This window comes from Vulpes vulpes, chromosome 15 (assembly GCF_048418805.1).
Source record: "Vulpes vulpes isolate BD-2025 chromosome 15, VulVul3, whole genome shotgun sequence".
NCBI classification, from domain to species: domain Eukaryota; kingdom Metazoa; phylum Chordata; class Mammalia; order Carnivora; family Canidae; genus Vulpes; species Vulpes vulpes.
In genome coordinates, this window is record NC_132794.1 from 59,513,195 (window position 1) to 59,529,692 (window position 16,498).

At 37.7% G+C, this 16,498-nt stretch overlaps 1 protein-coding gene across 1 annotated transcript in view; it reads left to right on the forward strand.

Moving 5' to 3' along the window:
• Positions 1 to 16,498, forward strand: part of UNC13C (unc-13 homolog C) — a 589,248-nt gene that overhangs the window by 216,454 nt on the left and 356,296 nt on the right. The window contains exons 8-9 of the mRNA XM_072738579.1: positions 7,538 to 7,616; positions 9,878 to 9,949. Coding sequence (XP_072594680.1) covers positions 7,538 to 7,616; positions 9,878 to 9,949 — 151 coding nt within the window. The remainder of the gene's footprint in view (positions 1 to 7,537; positions 7,617 to 9,877; positions 9,950 to 16,498) is intronic.

Consider the following 16,498-nt stretch of genomic DNA (forward strand, 5'->3'; position numbering starts at 1 on the left):
GACTGCTAACTCACTTCACTGTGAGGTCATTGACTTTCTTCCCAGTCTTCTAGCTTTGGTCTTGCTCTTTCTACTATTTCAAAGTTAAGAATCTTAATTTTTAAGCCAAGACAATGGTTTATTTAATGTCTGATCTCTGTGGTGTCAAGGCCTATTCACTTGAACCTTTAATTTTTATTTTTCCCCGCTACATGCCAGAGTTGACTCTGGGGAGGTAGGCATGAGTAAGATTTGTCATATTTTGGTAACATATATCCTAGCAGGGACAGCAATGTAAACAAATAAAGAGATGACAGTTTTACAGAGGTTATGACAAAACTTAGAACAACTGTTCTCAAAAGTTTTTCTGATTTGCACCTATGTTGAGAGCAGCATTATGTACAATAGCCAAATTATAGAAGCAGCCAAAGTGTCCATCGATAGATGAATGGATAAAGAAAATGTGTACGTACACACACACACACACACACACACACACACACACACACGAATATTATCTTGGCACAAAAAGAGTGAAATCTTGCCATTTGCAATAATATGAATGGAGCTAGAAAGTACAAGAAGTAAAATAAGCCAGTCAGAGAAAGACAGATACCATATTATCTCACTCAGATGTGGAATTTAAGAAACTAAAATAAGCAAAGGAAAAATAAAAAAGATGTAAGCCAAAAAACACAGAATCCTAAGTATAGAGAACAAATTAGTGGTTCCCAGAGGGGAGGTGGGGTGAGGGATGTGTGAAATCAGTGAAAGGAATTAAAAGTACACTTACCTTGATGAGCACTGAGTAATACATGGAACTTGCATTACTGTATTGTACACATGAAACAAAACTAATATAACACTATACGTTAACTACGCTGGAATTAAAAATTTTTAAAGTTTTTTTTCTGCTCCAGTTCAACTTAAAAGTATGCTATCTCTGTTAGTAACAAATATTTCCCTTTGAATCCACAGAGCTGCTGATAAGCCCACCAAAGAGGCCAGGAGCCATGATTTCCCTCTCTCCTGCTCCACTAACTCCCCAGCTCCTCCCCCCAAGGATTCCTGATGTTGAACTTACATAGAGGTGCAGTTATTTGAGATGGGGAGGAGGTACCTTAAAAGGCCATGAGTGTCACACTCAAATTTTACTTAAGAGAGATAACTGTGAGCCTGTGCCACTCAGCAAGGAGGCCAGTACCAGTAGAGGAAATAGCGAAGTAGAAACAGATGAGCGGGGAAAAAAAGAAAGAAAGAAAGAAACAGATGAGCGGAGAACCAGTGTGAGGTCCCTGGGAATCTACAAAGGCATTCAGAATGACTGGAATGAGAAAGTAGAGGGAGAAGTTAGAGGAGATAAGACCAAAGGGGAAATCATACCTTACTAAATTGGAAAGGAATTTGTTCTATATCTTGTAAGCAATAAGAGATGTTGAATATGAAAATGATTTCTTTAGATTTGTATTCTAGAAAATAAAAACTGTTGGCAATTAAAAAAAAATGGGCTGGCAAAAAAAATCTAAGAGATTAGCTAAAATAGTAAGGCCTGGAATAGAGTACTATCAGTGTGCGGGTTCAGAAAGGAGATGCTGACTGAAAGTGCTATATTTTATCAATTCTACAACATATGGTTTTATGAATTATAATATATCAAGATGCATTTAATCAATGGTGTCTTAAAAACATTGGTAACCAAGCAGCAATTATAAGAGTTTCATTGTCTATACATTTATAAGCTTGGTTAAAATTGTCCTGGGAGAGTGTTGTAATTTTGTTGTTATTGCTGATGTTATAGGGTGGACAATTGCATTTTCTTAACATTCTAGTCCAGAAGAAAATTAGGATGATTTGAGGAAGGGTAGGAGTCCTGTTTATCTCCTTTGAAGCTTTTGGTGAGGTTGAAAGCTGACCAACATGAGTATCTGCAGCAGAGCTGCCTACTTCTTAGAATAAGAGAGATAATAACGAAGCACTATTTTAATGCTATATCACTGTTGCTCTTGATGGCTTAAAATACAGTAATTTGGGCAAAGTCCAAGACATTGACAATTCTGGGTTGAAAAGTAATTCTAAGAAGCTGGACTCCAAATGAGAAACTTAAGGAATAACAATTTATTTTGTTGATATTTTTCTTTTCACATACAGAAAAATATGATTGATATGACAAATCTATGCCACAGAGGAAGTAAGTTAAAGGGAGCTTTTTGAATAAATACATAATTTAAATTCTACTTGCTAAAAAAGCAGTGTCAGAGATTAATTTGACTCCCCCCCTATATAAATATATAATACTGTATCTTATAACAGATGGTGTGTTAATTGTGATGAAATATAGAATAAAAAAATCTTTAGGAATTGGTGATTGATTGGATGTGGGGAGTGAATCATCCACTTACACAGACACAAATACTCATTCAGTGTTGACAGTAATAAAAAGGTGAAAGAAAAAAAAAGGGAATATCCTGAATAATATATCCTAATAAGGAGCAGTGAGTTATTAAAGGGTATAATGATCATCAGAAAAATTGTTAAAATGTGTGTAAAATATAGAACAACAACAACAAAAAAAGCAAAGTAAATTATTGTATGTTTACCATTAAGTAACTAAATAAATACAGAGCTGTTTTTAAGTCTGAAAGAGAAGACAGCTGTATTACAGGAGAGGGATTTAAAATGATTCATTATTAATCTTTTACATTGCCTTAGTGTTCCATAATACTAAAAAAGATTAATTACATAGCCTTGCTCAATAATTGTCTTTGAAACAGAAATAAACAGAAGTGCTGTGATTTGTTTCTTTAGGCTTATAGTCTTCAATTAATTTAACAACTCCTTTGCATATAAAGAGTCTACTAATTTTCTGATTTCTAATGGATATAAGCTAGTCTATGAATATTGCCAATTAACCATCAACCACCCCCTTGTGGAAACAGCACAACTTTATCCCATAATCAGAAAGTCCTACCTTTGGAAAATCTGTTTGATAGTTTCCGCATGATATTCTTGGTGCCTTCTCAGTTCTTTTTCAATCAATATATATTCAGTATGTTATCAAACCAATTTTGAATTAAGATAATTATTAATATATATAAAAATCAGCTCTTACCTTTTCTACCTTAGATATCAGATTCTTTAACAATTATAGAATATATATCCCTTAGATAATTTGTATTGTTCTGTAACAAGAGGGATAACTGAATCTGAGTCAACGTATACAGCAATATACTTTCATATCTCCGATTTTGTTAAACTTGGTAAACTCCTTATTTACACAAAGAACTAAGAAAACTGTGAAAAATATTGACTAAGTAATATAAAACAAATACTGAATTAGAATGCATCACAATTTATGAAATTTAATCCTTTTTTTTTTTTTAAGTTTTATTGTTTGTTTAAGTAGGCTCCATGCCCAGCATGGAGCCCAACATGGGACTTGAACTCATAACCCTGAGACCAAGACCTGGGCTGAGATCAAGAGTCAGATGCTTAGCAGCATCTGGGTGTCTCAGTCCATTAAGCATCTGCCTTCAGCTCTGGTCATGATCCTGGAATCCTAAGATGATCCCCATGTCATGTTGGGCTCCCTGTGTAACAGGGAGTCTGCTTCTCCCTCTGCTCCTCCCCCTGTTCATTTCTCTCTATCATTCTCTTCAAATAAGCGAATAACATGTTAAAAGAAAGAAAAAAAAAACTAATGCTTAATGGACTGAACTACTGAGACACCCCCATTTTCTTAACTTTATATGGTGATTGACTCTCCCGATATATCCATAGACCTGATATTTTCATTCCATTTGTAATTCCTATAGTCTGAAAGCCTCCTGAATAGTTGAAGAGGGACTGTTTGGGGAAGATTGGGACTATTTTGTACAATAATACAGGGTTTCTGATATGAGGATAATACTGTCTTGAAATACAGTGAAAGCAGTTCACATAGTAGTAACAACTCTAGATCAACTGGAATAGACCTTTTATATCTTCCTAAAAAAAAAAAGCATATGCATGTGTGCATGTATGTGTATATATACATATAAGAAATGTGGGCTTTAGGGTAACAATGTCCTTCAGTTGAACTCAAACTCTGTCATAAATTTCTAGACCTGGATAAGCTGATGAACTTTCGTTTCATTAAAACTGAAATAAGATTAATTGTAAGCCTCAGTTCATATTATTGCTGTAAATATGGATAATCCAATCATGGAAGCAGTAGTAGGAAATGATAAGTCCTAGAGCTTGGGTTCAAATCCAGAGACTGCTATCTATGATTTAGACAGTAATTATGGGAATGATTCTAAACAATCCTTTCATCCGTTTCCTACTCAAATAATTATAACAATACTTTATTGATTTTTTTGAGAATAAAATGAGAAATATATGTAAAAGTTGGCTATAAATGTTAGCATTACATCTGGCTCCTGGTAAACACCACATAAATATTAAATATTGTTACCTAGTTTGCCATTTATGGTTAGCAACAGCTTTTAGTCACATCAGCTATTCTGAAAAGGGCTGAAATCAGACTGCTTCTTCCATAAAATCAGATCTCACTTTCAGAGTTTGTCTGTGGTTTCCTGTCTGGATGACTCCCCCTGAGCTCTTCACCATTGAAGCTAGGTATTTTCTAGATTTTAACTGATCTCTTTGAACTTGACTTCTTGCCTATCTCCCATATGTCTCTTGGTTAGGAACACTTTGAATAAATATTACAAAAATGTTTTACATTTGTATAGAGCTTTATAGTGTTTACCATGCACTTCTCCTCTCTTGAGGTAAGGCCATTAGGGAAGCCATTTCTTTCTCTCTTTTTTTTTTTTTTCTAAGAGTCAGATTTGCAATAAAAGTTTTACTATTACTTGATGAATAGGAAATGATGGTATATGTTTATACAAATGTCTTATAGTAATAATGTAAAGATAAAACTAAGGAAACACAACATGATTTTGAGCACTTTTAAGGCTGTAAAGATTAAGAGAACATTTTTATTGCATTTGAGTTTTACAAATTACAAAATATGGGTTTGATGAAATTAATGACAAACTCAGGACAGAGATAAATTTTGGATTTGTGTCTTCTAAGTTGGGCTCATTATTTTATAATGCTGAGGTTTGGCCTGGGTCCTTGGCTATCTCTGTTCTGATGAGACAAGCAAAGGAGTGACGTATAAGACCCAAGAAAATAAGTGTGTGTGACTGATTCCTGAATTTGTGAGTATATAAGTTTGCTCAAAATTCTAGGTGCTCTTGGGAATTTGAATTTAATTCTGTGAGAAGGAAAACAAATCATTTAGTGAGGAAAAGCCCATAGCCCACCTATATATTAGATTTTGTAGTTTGTAAATCACTTTCTCAATCATTATCACAATTGAATATGTATCTTTACATAGTTATTAAAGTCACATTGTTTAGCAGTCAAGACATTTCAGAACACTAGAAGGCAGCTAGTTAGTATGACTGCCATGTAGTGTGGTAGAAAAACATTTATTAATTATGCTTTATGTCATTTTTAATTCTCTTCACAGGGGGCAGAAAATAGAAACTACTTAGATTCAGAGCCTTAGATTGGAGTAAATGAAACTCAAGAGATTCTTCTAGAAATGTACTTATACAACCCTTTTCCCATGAATTTGATGTTTGGAATATGACAGAGTGAAGCATTTATTACTGAAATTGATTCTCACTCTCTTTTTTATTTTTTTTAAATAAGATTTTGTTTGTTCATTTATGAGATATGGAGAAAGAGGGAGGCAGAGGGAGAAGCAGGCTCCCCACGGAGCAGGGAACCCGATGCAGGACTCAATCCGAGGACTCTGGGATCATGACCTGAACCACAGGCAGAAACTTAACCAACGGAGCCACCCAGATACCCAATCCTCACTTTCAAACATATAAGTTACAACATTAATATTTATCAACATTCTATCCTTATTAATATTTTGCTTTTATTATTATTTCACATGAGTTGTATGAGTGAATTATTTCAAGATGATCAAGCTAGTGATTGATACAACTAGAAGTATTAGAGTTAAGACTATGGCTACTAAGAAAAATCCAATAAGGAAAAATGTTCCCTTTATTAAGCTAAGTAGCAGGAGAAAAGAGGCCGTCTCTGTGTCAGAGAAAAACTGGCCTGTGAGATGCTGACAACATATTCTCGACTGTTGCAGTCTGCTGTAGCAGAGGTGCCTAGATAACACTCAGGCCTCTCAGTTGAGTGTACCTGCTGAAAAAAGTTGACTCTAAGCTAAAGTTAAGCAGGAGTTTTGTAGGTCGAGTGAGTGTAGGAGAAGTGGTCATCAGTGACTTGAGCATCTTTTTAGTTGTATAACCAAACCTACCTTAGATGGAACAAAAATCAAATTCAATGTATTAAACTCATTTTAATAAAGATGAATCTATTTTAAGATTATTTTAAATTGTAAAAATGGCAATGCTTAGTATAAAAAAACATTAACTATTACCAAATTTAGAACAGTGAGAATCTTCCCTTTTTTTTCTACCCATTATCACTCCATAAAGGTAACTCTAGTTATCAATTTAATGAATATCATTCTAGATATTTTCTGTGCATATATAAACACATGCACATGATATATTAAACTTACCAATATGCAAACTTGCTTTTCTCACTTAATGCACTGTGAATGTTTTTCATCTATTCACATATGTATTTAATTCATTCACTTTAATTATTATGTTCTTCCCATTGGACAATATAACTCATTCAATAAACATTTAGGTTACCTAGCTTTTATTGCTATTATAAAAAGAAATATCGGGGTGCCTGGGTGGCTCAGTTAAGCATCTGCCTTCAGCTCAGGTCATGATCCCAGGGTCCTGGGTTTGAGCCCCTCATGGAGCCCCACATCCATTAGGCTCCCTGCTTAGCAAGGAGTCCTCTTCTCCCTCTTCCTCTGCCTGCCACTCCCCCTGTTTATGCTCTCTGTGTCAAATAAATTAATAAAGACTCTTAAAAATGTCATAGCGAATATCCTTGTACAAGAAATTAATCTCGTTGCCATTTCTCCTTAGAATAAGTTCAGGTAGGTAAAAATTCTGGTATAAGGGTTACTACAAATATTTTAAATGCAGCTATGGCTCTTTGAGATACCACTTTGGGGTTTAAATGCGAAGAGGCAACACATCCAAAAAGAATGATATTTTTGCAAATACATGTTTTTTTGTCTTGTTTTGTTTTTACCGTTGCATATCAAACTTCCACCGTTAATGGTTTAGTTCTATTTCTTCCTGGAGATACAAAATTTCGTATAACAATTTTATCTTCTCTGTGATAATGACAGGAAAACTGTGTGTCAAACTAGCCCAGGTATATTTTGAAGTTTCAGCGTATAGAACTATGTAGGAATACAAGTGATCACTTTGGTAGCTAGTTTTCCGCCTCTTCACTGGGTAAAGGTCCTAGAGGCTTGAATCTTTCCTATTGTGAACAAGTTGAAATGGTATACATTTAATCTTTTTCACAGCGTTTTTACCATGAGCAGGAGATTTTTTTCTTAAAGTCTGGTTTCCATTGAAATCATTCCTGTTTTTCCTTTTAGGGCCGGACGAGGACTTTACGGAATTGACAGTATGCCAGATCTCCGCAGGAAGAAAACTTTGCCTATTGTACGAGATGTGGTAAGTCACTCCTGGTTAATTCTCTTTGATTGCATGTGTCACCTTTTTATTCATTAGATATCATTTTGGCCTTCATATTAAGTGCCTTGCCTGTATTTCATAGAATAAAATATATAAGAAACTGGATTATACCAAGTATTGCACTTATCATTTCTTTAAAATCTATTAGATGAATGAAATAACTGTAACCTTCTGACAGCTTTTTTTTTAAAGTGTTCTCCCCTCTACCAAAGTCCCTGTGGGGCTTGAATTTATGACCCCAAACCAAGAGTTGCAGGCCCTACTGACCACCCAGACAGGCACCAGCATTTTATGTTGTTGAAATTACAAACAGTTAAGACCGCAAAAAGTCACAAACCTCACACAGCATGCCAAGTGAGCTGCTGCAATTGGGCTTTCATGTGTACAATGTTGCAAATGACCGCAAGTTTAATACACGCTTTGAGTCTTGACCTGAACTTCCTCACCTTAAAGCAGTGAATTTTCTACTTTAAAAAGCAGCACATAATGTTAACCAATTATTTATTAAGATCTAATTACATTAAAAAGTGATTCAACTATCTTGTGGCTCCCAAGTTATCAAAACCTTTATGAAGCCTACACATAACTTTCAGTAACTCAAATTCTCCTATAATAAAATATGCTGGGGACCACCTACAGATAAAAAGAATTGATAGTGGTCTGCATTAGGTTATAAAAATAAATAGCCTATCAGCATGAAACAAAGTGTTTTCTATTATCTAAATTGTCTTCACATTTTTTTCTGGAGGCATATTCTTAGTAGTTTATGACATGAAAATATGTTTTATCTAAGAGAAATAGAAATTTCCCTTTCAGCAACAATGTACAGAGTTTTTTATATCAGCAATTTTTAATTTTACAATGGAAACTGTCATCTGAAAACCATCACAGTGGTTTTAAATTAGGAAAGTTAAAACCTTGATTGGAAAGATCTTATACTGAAAAGCATGACATGTCCGAACAGCTCATATTTCTGCCATTGTAAAGTGACATTATTTTAAAGTGTTAGGTTTATTTTAACATCATTTTGCTCTTTTCTCACCTTTCTTATGTCTAATTATTTACATTTTGTTTCCTCTGACTTGGAATCTTCAGGCCATGGTAAGTGATTTTCAATTTAATATTTTCTATACTTCTCAGTATTTACTGCACTTATTCTTGAGATAAAAGAGGGCAAGATGGGGAAATAAAAAGAAAATAAGAATAAGGAGTAAGAAATTTGGGTTCTCCAGGAATTTACAATCTAGTTCAGTTCTGAAAGATACACCAAATTATATATACAACAGATGCCGATACAGACTAAAATAGAATTCAGATATAATTTTAAGGATAATAGGTGTCAGAGTTGGAAGATCATCTTAGATGAGTCCTTGGAGGTAAGCCCTCGAAAGGTTTACACAGTAGAGATGGAGATGGGTGGACATTGACTTTCTCAGAATAGTGCTGAATTTTTATCTGAGTTTATGGCTTTGTAGCTCCAAAAAGAAACATTGAAGCCCAGGTACATAATTCTACTATGACTTCCCTTTGCTCCTAATCGGATAACATATTGAGCATTCCCATATAAAACTTCTGATTTCCAAAGTTCTCTACAGCACTGCTAAGTGCATTATAGCACACACATTTCAGGTAGGAGCAATGTAATGGTTCTATTTTATAGTAGGGAAACTAAATGGACTTGACTTTTAATTAATCACCTAAATTATCAGTGTTGAGAATGGAAAACCAATCTGGCTATAATGGTTTTCATCTATAAAACGAATACTTAGAAAAATAATCTGGTTAGATATGAAAGAATATTCTGAGGAACTGTGAACAACTCAAGGATCATCTAACATGACTTTTGTATCAGTGACATTGCACAGACCATCTGGCTCTGTACCAGTGGCTATGTTTTATAAAGGAATGTTCATATGTTTTTCCTTAGGGAAAAGCAAAGTTATAGAAGCCTCTTGCTAGCCTAGAAACCCACGGGTGATCATTTTGCCTTGCTGAGCCTCAGTTTTGTCATCTGCAAAATGTAGGGATTGGGTTCAGTGATACATGGGGACTTTTTTCATTTTTGATGTTCTATGATTCCACATTTTGGATGAACTAGCTGACTACTGAAAATAGCCGATCCCTATTGACTAAAGAAAAACTAATTATAGTTTGCATTCTTACATTTTCATGTGCTGCTGAGCAATAGATTCATGGCAGCCACCTCACATGCCAATAACTCCTAATTCTGTTAATTTTAGACTTTGGCTGCCCGGAAATCTGGACTCTCCCTGGCTATGGTGATTAGGACATCACTAAACAATGAGGAACTGGTAGGTGCAGAGTCAATGACTACGTATTGTTCATAGTCCAGGGGAAAATGATTCTGCTTAAGCCACTCAGTTGTAATATTGATTCCGAAGTTCCAGAAATAACTAGGAATATGGGGCAAGTATGACCTCAACAAATTTCCTCAGGGCCTTAGTTTCACTATCATACAGATTCTCCTCTGCTGATCAAATATGCATGTGCCTATCCATTTTCATAAATGCTATTCCATCCTCACACAGTTTATCTGTAATTCCCCCCCTGAAAAAAATCTTGCTATCTTTTTTTTTTTGTATGGTTCAAGTTTTGCCTCCTTTATGAAGCTGTCCCAAACATCTCCCTCCTCTTCTGACTGAATATTTTGTTTCCTCCTCTGGGCTTTTGTAGCGTTTAATCATGACCTCTATAGTGTAATATGGCAAGAATGAAGGTTGCTTGGGGTGACTCGCATCTGTACGCTAAACTAGCATTGTTATATCTAGCAAGTTATCTAACTTCCTTGAGTCTGATTTTCCTTCATCTGTAAAGTGAGATAATAAGACAGATTATTAAGGGAGTGGAAATGTGTTTAACACTTGGCATAGCTTAGAGCATAGTAAGAAAAAAAAAACGCAAGCTGCTGCTTTATTATTTTTGTAAGCTATTTTATTATTTTGCATAAATCTTTCCTTTATTTTTTTGGATATTTTTTTTAATTAATTTTTATTGGTGTTCAATTTACCAACATACAGAAAAACACCCAGTGCTCATCCCGTCAAGTGTCCACCTCAGTGCCCGTCACCCATTCCCCTCCAACACCCGCCCTCCTCCCCTTCCACCACCCCTAGTTCGTTTCCCCGAGTTAGGAGTCTTTATGTTCTGTCTCCCTTCCTGATATTTCCCAACATTTCTTCTCCCTTCCTTTATATTCCCTTTCACCATTATTCATATTCCCCAAATGAATGAGAACATACACTGTTTGTCCCTCTCCGATTGACTTATTTCACTCAGCATAATACCCTCCAGTTCCATCCACGTTGAAGCAAATGGTGGGTATTTGTCGTTTCTAATTGCTGAGTAATATTCCATTGTATACATAAACCACATCTTCTTTATCCATTCATCTTTCGATGGACACCGAGGCTCCTTCCACAGTTTGGCTATTGTGGCCATTGCTGATAGAAACATCGGGGTGCAGGTGTCCCGACGTTTCATTGCATCTGAATCTTTGGGGTAAATCCCGAACAGTGCAATTGCTGGGTCGTAGGGCAGGTCTATTTTTAACTCTTTGAGGAACCTTCACACAGTTTTCCAGAGTGGCTGCACCAGTTCACATTCCCACCAACAGTGTAAGAGGGTTCCCTTTTCTCCGCATCCTCTCCATTTGTGGTTTCCTGCCTTGTTAATTTTCCCCATTCTCACTGGTGTGAGGTGGTATCTCATTGTGGTTTTGATTTGTATTTCCCTGATGGCAAGTGATGCAGAGCATTTTCTCATGTGCATGTTGGCCATGTCCATGTCTTCCTCTGTGAGATTTCTCTTCATGTCTTTTGCCCATTTCATGATTGGATTGTTTGTTTCTTTGCTGTTGAGTTTAATAAGTTCTTTATAGATTTTGGAAACTAGCCCTTTATCTGATATGTCATTTGCAAATATCTTCTCCCATTCTGTAGGTTGTCTTTTAGTTTTGTTGACTGTATCCTTTGCTGTGCAAAAGCTTCTTATCTTGATGAAGTCCCGATAGTTCATTTTTGCTTTTGTTTCTTTTGCCTTTGTGGATGTATCTTGCAAGAAGTTACTGTGGCCAAGTTCAAAAAGGGTGTTGCCTGTGTTCTTCTCTAGGATTTTGATGGAATCTTGTCTCACATTTAGATCTCTCATCCATTTTGAGTTTATCTTTGTGTATGGTGAAAGAGAGTGGTCCAGTTTCATTCTTCTGCATGTGGATGTCCAATTTTCCCAGCACCATTTATTGAAGAGACTGTCTTTCTTCCAATGGATAGTCTTTCCTCCTTTATCGAATATTAGATGACCGTACATTTCAGGGTCCACTTCTGGGTTCTCTTTTCTGTTCCATTGATCTATGTGTCTGTTTTTGTGCCAGTACCACACTGTCTTGATGACCACAGCTTTGTAGTACAACCTGAAATCTGGCATTGTGATGCCCCCAGCTATGGTTTTCTTTTTTAAAATTCCCCTGGCTATTCGGGGTCTTTTCTGATTCCACACAAATCTTAAAATAATTTGTTCTAACTCTCTGAAGAAAGTCCATGGTATTTTGATAGGGATTGCATTAAATGTATAAATTGCCCTGGGTAACATTGACATTTTTACAATATTAATTCTGCCAATCCATGAGCATGGAATATTTTTCCATCTCTTTGTGTCTTCCTCAATTTCTTTCAGAAGTGTTCTATAGTTTTCAGGGTATAGATCTTTTACCTCTTTGGTTAGGTTTATTCCTAGGTATCTTATGCTTTTGGGTGCAATTGTAAATGGGATTGACTCCTTAATTTCTCTTTCTTCAGTCTCATTGTTAGTGTATAGAAATGCCATTGATTTCTGGGCATTGATTTTGTATCCTGCCACGCTACCAAATTTCTGTATGAGTTCTAGCAATCTTGGGGTGGAGTCTTTTGGGTTTTCTATGTAGAGTATCATGTCATCGGCGAAGAGGGAGAGTTTGACTTCTTCTTTGCCAATTTGAATGCCTTTAATGTCTTTTTGTTGTCTGATTGCTGAGGCGAGGACTTCCAGAACGATGTTGAACAGCAGTGGTGAGAGTGGACATCCCTGTCTTGTTCCTGATCTTAGGGGAAAGGCTCCCAGTGCTTCCCCATTGAGAATGATATTTGCTGTGGGCTTTTCGTAAATGGCTTTTAAGATGTCGAGGAAAGTTCCCTCTATCCCAACACTCTGAAGGGTTTTGATCAGGAATGGATGCTGTATTTTGTCAAATGCTTTCTCTGCATCTAATGAGAGGATCATATGGTTCTTGGTTTTTCTCTTGCTGATATGATGAATCACATTGATGGTTTTACGAGTGTTGAACCAGCCTTGTGTCCCAGGGATAAATCCTACTTGGTCATGGTGAATAATTTTCTTAATGTGTTGTTGGATCCTATTGGCTAGTATCTTGTTGAGAATTTTTGCATCCATGTTCATCAGGGATATTGGTCTGTAATTCTCCTTTTTGGTGGGGTCTTTGTCTGGTTTCGGAATTAAGGTGATGCTGGCCTCATAGAACGAATTTGGAAGTACTCCATCTCTTTCTATCTTTCCAAACAGCTTTAGTAGAATAGGTATGATTTCTTCTTTAAACGTTTGATAGAATTCCCCTGGGAAGCCATCTGGCCCTGGACTCTTGTGTCTTGGGAGGTTTTTGATGACTGCTTCAATTTCCTCCCTGGTTATTGGCCTGTTCAGGTTTTCTATTTTTTCCTGCTCCAGTTTTGGTAGTTTGTGGCTTTCCAGGAATGCGTCCATTTCTTCTAGATTGCCTAATTTATTGGCGTACAGCTGTTCATAATATGTTTTTAAAATCGTTTGTATTTCCTTGGTGTTGGTAGTGATCTCTCCTTTCTCATTCATGATTTTATTAATTTGAGTCTTCTCTCTCTTCTTTTTAATAAGGTTGGCTAATGGTTTATCTATCTTATTAATTCTTTCAAAGAACCAACTCCTGGTTCTGTTGATCTGTTCCACAGTTCTTTTGGTCTCGATATCATTGAGTTCTGCTCGAATTTTAATTGACTGTCTTCTTCTGCTGGGGGTGGGGTCTATTTGTTGCTTTTTCTCTAGTTCCTTTATGTGTAAGGTGAGCTTTTGAATTTGAGATCTTTCCAGTTTTTGAATGGATGCTTGTATTGCGATGTATTTCCCCCTCAGGACTGCTTTTGCTTCATCCCAAAGATTTTGAACGGTTGTATCTTCATTCTCATTAGTTTCCATGAATCTTTTTAATTCTTCCTTAATTTCCTGGTTGACCTTTTCATCTTTTAGCAGGATGGTCCTTAACCTCCACGTGTTTGTGGTCCTTCCAAACTTCTTGTTGTGATTAAGTTCTAATTTCAAGGCATTATGGTCTGAGAATATACAGGGGACTATCCCGATCTTTTGGTATCGGTTCAGACCCGATTTGTGACCCAGTATGTGGTCTATTCTGGAGAAAGTTCCATGTGCACTTGAGAAGAATGTGTATTCAGTTGAGTTTGGATGTAAAGTTCTGTAGATATCTGTGAAATCCATCTGGTCCAGTGTATCATTTAAAGCTCTCGTTTCTTTGGAGATGTTGTGCTTAGAAGACCTATCCAGGGTAGAAAGAGCTAGATTGAAGTCACCAAGTATAAGTGTATTATTATCAAGGTATTTCTTGAGTTTGGTTATTAATTGGTTTAAATATTTGGCAGCTCCCACATTCGGGGCATATATATTGAGGATTGTTAAGTCCTCTTGTTGGATAGATCCTTTGAGTATGAGATAGTGTCCCTCTTCATCTCTCACTATAGTCTTTGGGGTAAATTTTAATTTATCTGATATAAGGATGGCAACCCCTGCTTTCTTTTGAGGACCATTTGAATGGTAAATGGTTCTCCAACGTTTTATTTTCAGGTTGTAGGTGTCCTTCTGTCTAAAATGAGTCTCTTGTAGACAGCAAATAGATGGGTCCTGCTTTTTTATCCAGTCTGAAACACTGCGCCTTTTGATGGGGTCATTAAGCCCGTTCACGTTCAGAGTTACTATTGATAGATATGAGTTTAGTGTCATCATATCTATTCAGTCCTTGTTTTTGTGGATTGTTCCACTGAACTTCTTCTTAAAGGGGAATTTTAAGAGTCCCCCTTAAAATTTCTTGCAGAGCTGGTTTGGAGGTTACATATTCTTTCAGTTCCTGCCTGTCTTGGAAGCTCTTTATCTCTCCTTCCATTTTGAATGAAAGCCTTGCTGGATAAAGTATTCTTGGTTGCATGTTCTTTTCATTTAGGACCCTGAATATATCCTGCCAGCCCTTTCTGGCCTGCCAGGTCTCTGTGGAGAGGTCTGCTGTTACCCTAATATTCCTCCCCATAAAAGTCAGGGACTTTTTTTCTCTTGCTGCTTTAAGGATCTTCTCCTTATCTTTGGAATTTGCAAGCTTCACTATTAAATGTCGAGGTGTCGAACGGTTTTTGTTGATTTTAGGGGGGGATCTCTCTATTTCCTGGATCTGAATGCCTGTTTCCCTTCCCAGATTAGGAAAGTTTTCAGCTATGATTTGTTCAAATACATATTCTGGCCCTCTGTCCCTTTCGGCGCCCTCAGGAACCCCAATTAAACGTAGGTTTTTCTTCCTCAGGCTGTCATTTATTTCCCTTAATCTATCCTCATGATCTTTTAATTGCTTGTCTCTTTTTTCCTCAGTTTCCCTCTTTGCCATCAACTTGTCTTCTGTCACTCACTCGTTCTTCCACCTCGTTAACCCTCGTCATTAGGACTTCTAGCTTGGATTGCATCTCATTTAATTGATTTTTAATTTCTGCCTGATTGGATCTAAATTCTGCAGTCATGAAGTCTCTTGAGTCCTTTATGGTTTTTTCTAGAGCCACCAGTAGCTGTAAAATAGTGCTTCTGAATTGGCTTTCTGACATTGAATTGTAATCCATATTTTGTAACTCTGTGGGAGAGTGGGCCGTTTCTGATTCTTTTTTTTTGAGGTGAGGTTTTCCTTCTAGTCATTTTGCTCAGTGCAGAGTGGCCAAAAACAAGTTGTATTGGGAAAAGGAGAAAAAGAGAGAGAAGGAAAGAAAAGAGAAAAAGAAAAAAGAGAAAGAAAAAAAAGGGGGGGTGGAGAAGAAAAAGAAAGAAAGGAGAAAAAAGAAAAAAAAGGGTGGGGTGGGGTGGGGGAAGCAATCAGAAATCAAGAAGAAAGAAAGAAAAAAAAAAGCACAAAACAAAACAAAACAAAACAAAAAACACGGGGGAGTATCTTCCGATTCTGTGTACTTTAAGTCCCTTGACTTCCCTTGGAACTGGTCCGTCTTGCTGGTCTTCTGGGGGAGGGGCCTGCTGTGCTGATTCTCAGGTGTTAGCACTTGGGGGAGCTGCTCTGCCCCTGCCTGGTGCAGGGCTCAGTGGGGGTTGTTCACCCCGTGAGGCCCTGGGAGGAAGCCACAGTGGCGGGGGCAGCTCTGGGACCCTGGAGTCAGCCCCCGCAGTAGCTCCGGGGCTCTCCGTCTGCAGGGCCCGGGGGCTCCCGGGCGGGGCTGCTGATCTGCTCAGTTCCAGGCAGGAGCGTCCTTGCTGTCCTGGGCCCTCCCGGCCTCTGCCTGTCCCGGGGGAGGCCGGATCCTGGGCTGTGTCCCGGCGCCCTGTGCTCCGGGGCCTGCGCTGTTGGATTCGCGCTCCCGGCCACAGCCCCCTTCGCGGAGCCGCAGGCCGAGTCACTCGGAGCTGCTCCCGGAGCCGCGCAGCCCCCTCCGCGCAGAGCTTCTTCCTCCGCCCGAGCCGCCGCCGCTGAGCTGTTCCCGGAGCCGCGCCGCCCCCTCCGCGCGGAGCTTCTTCCTCCGCCCGAGCCGCCGCCACTGAGCTGCTCCCGG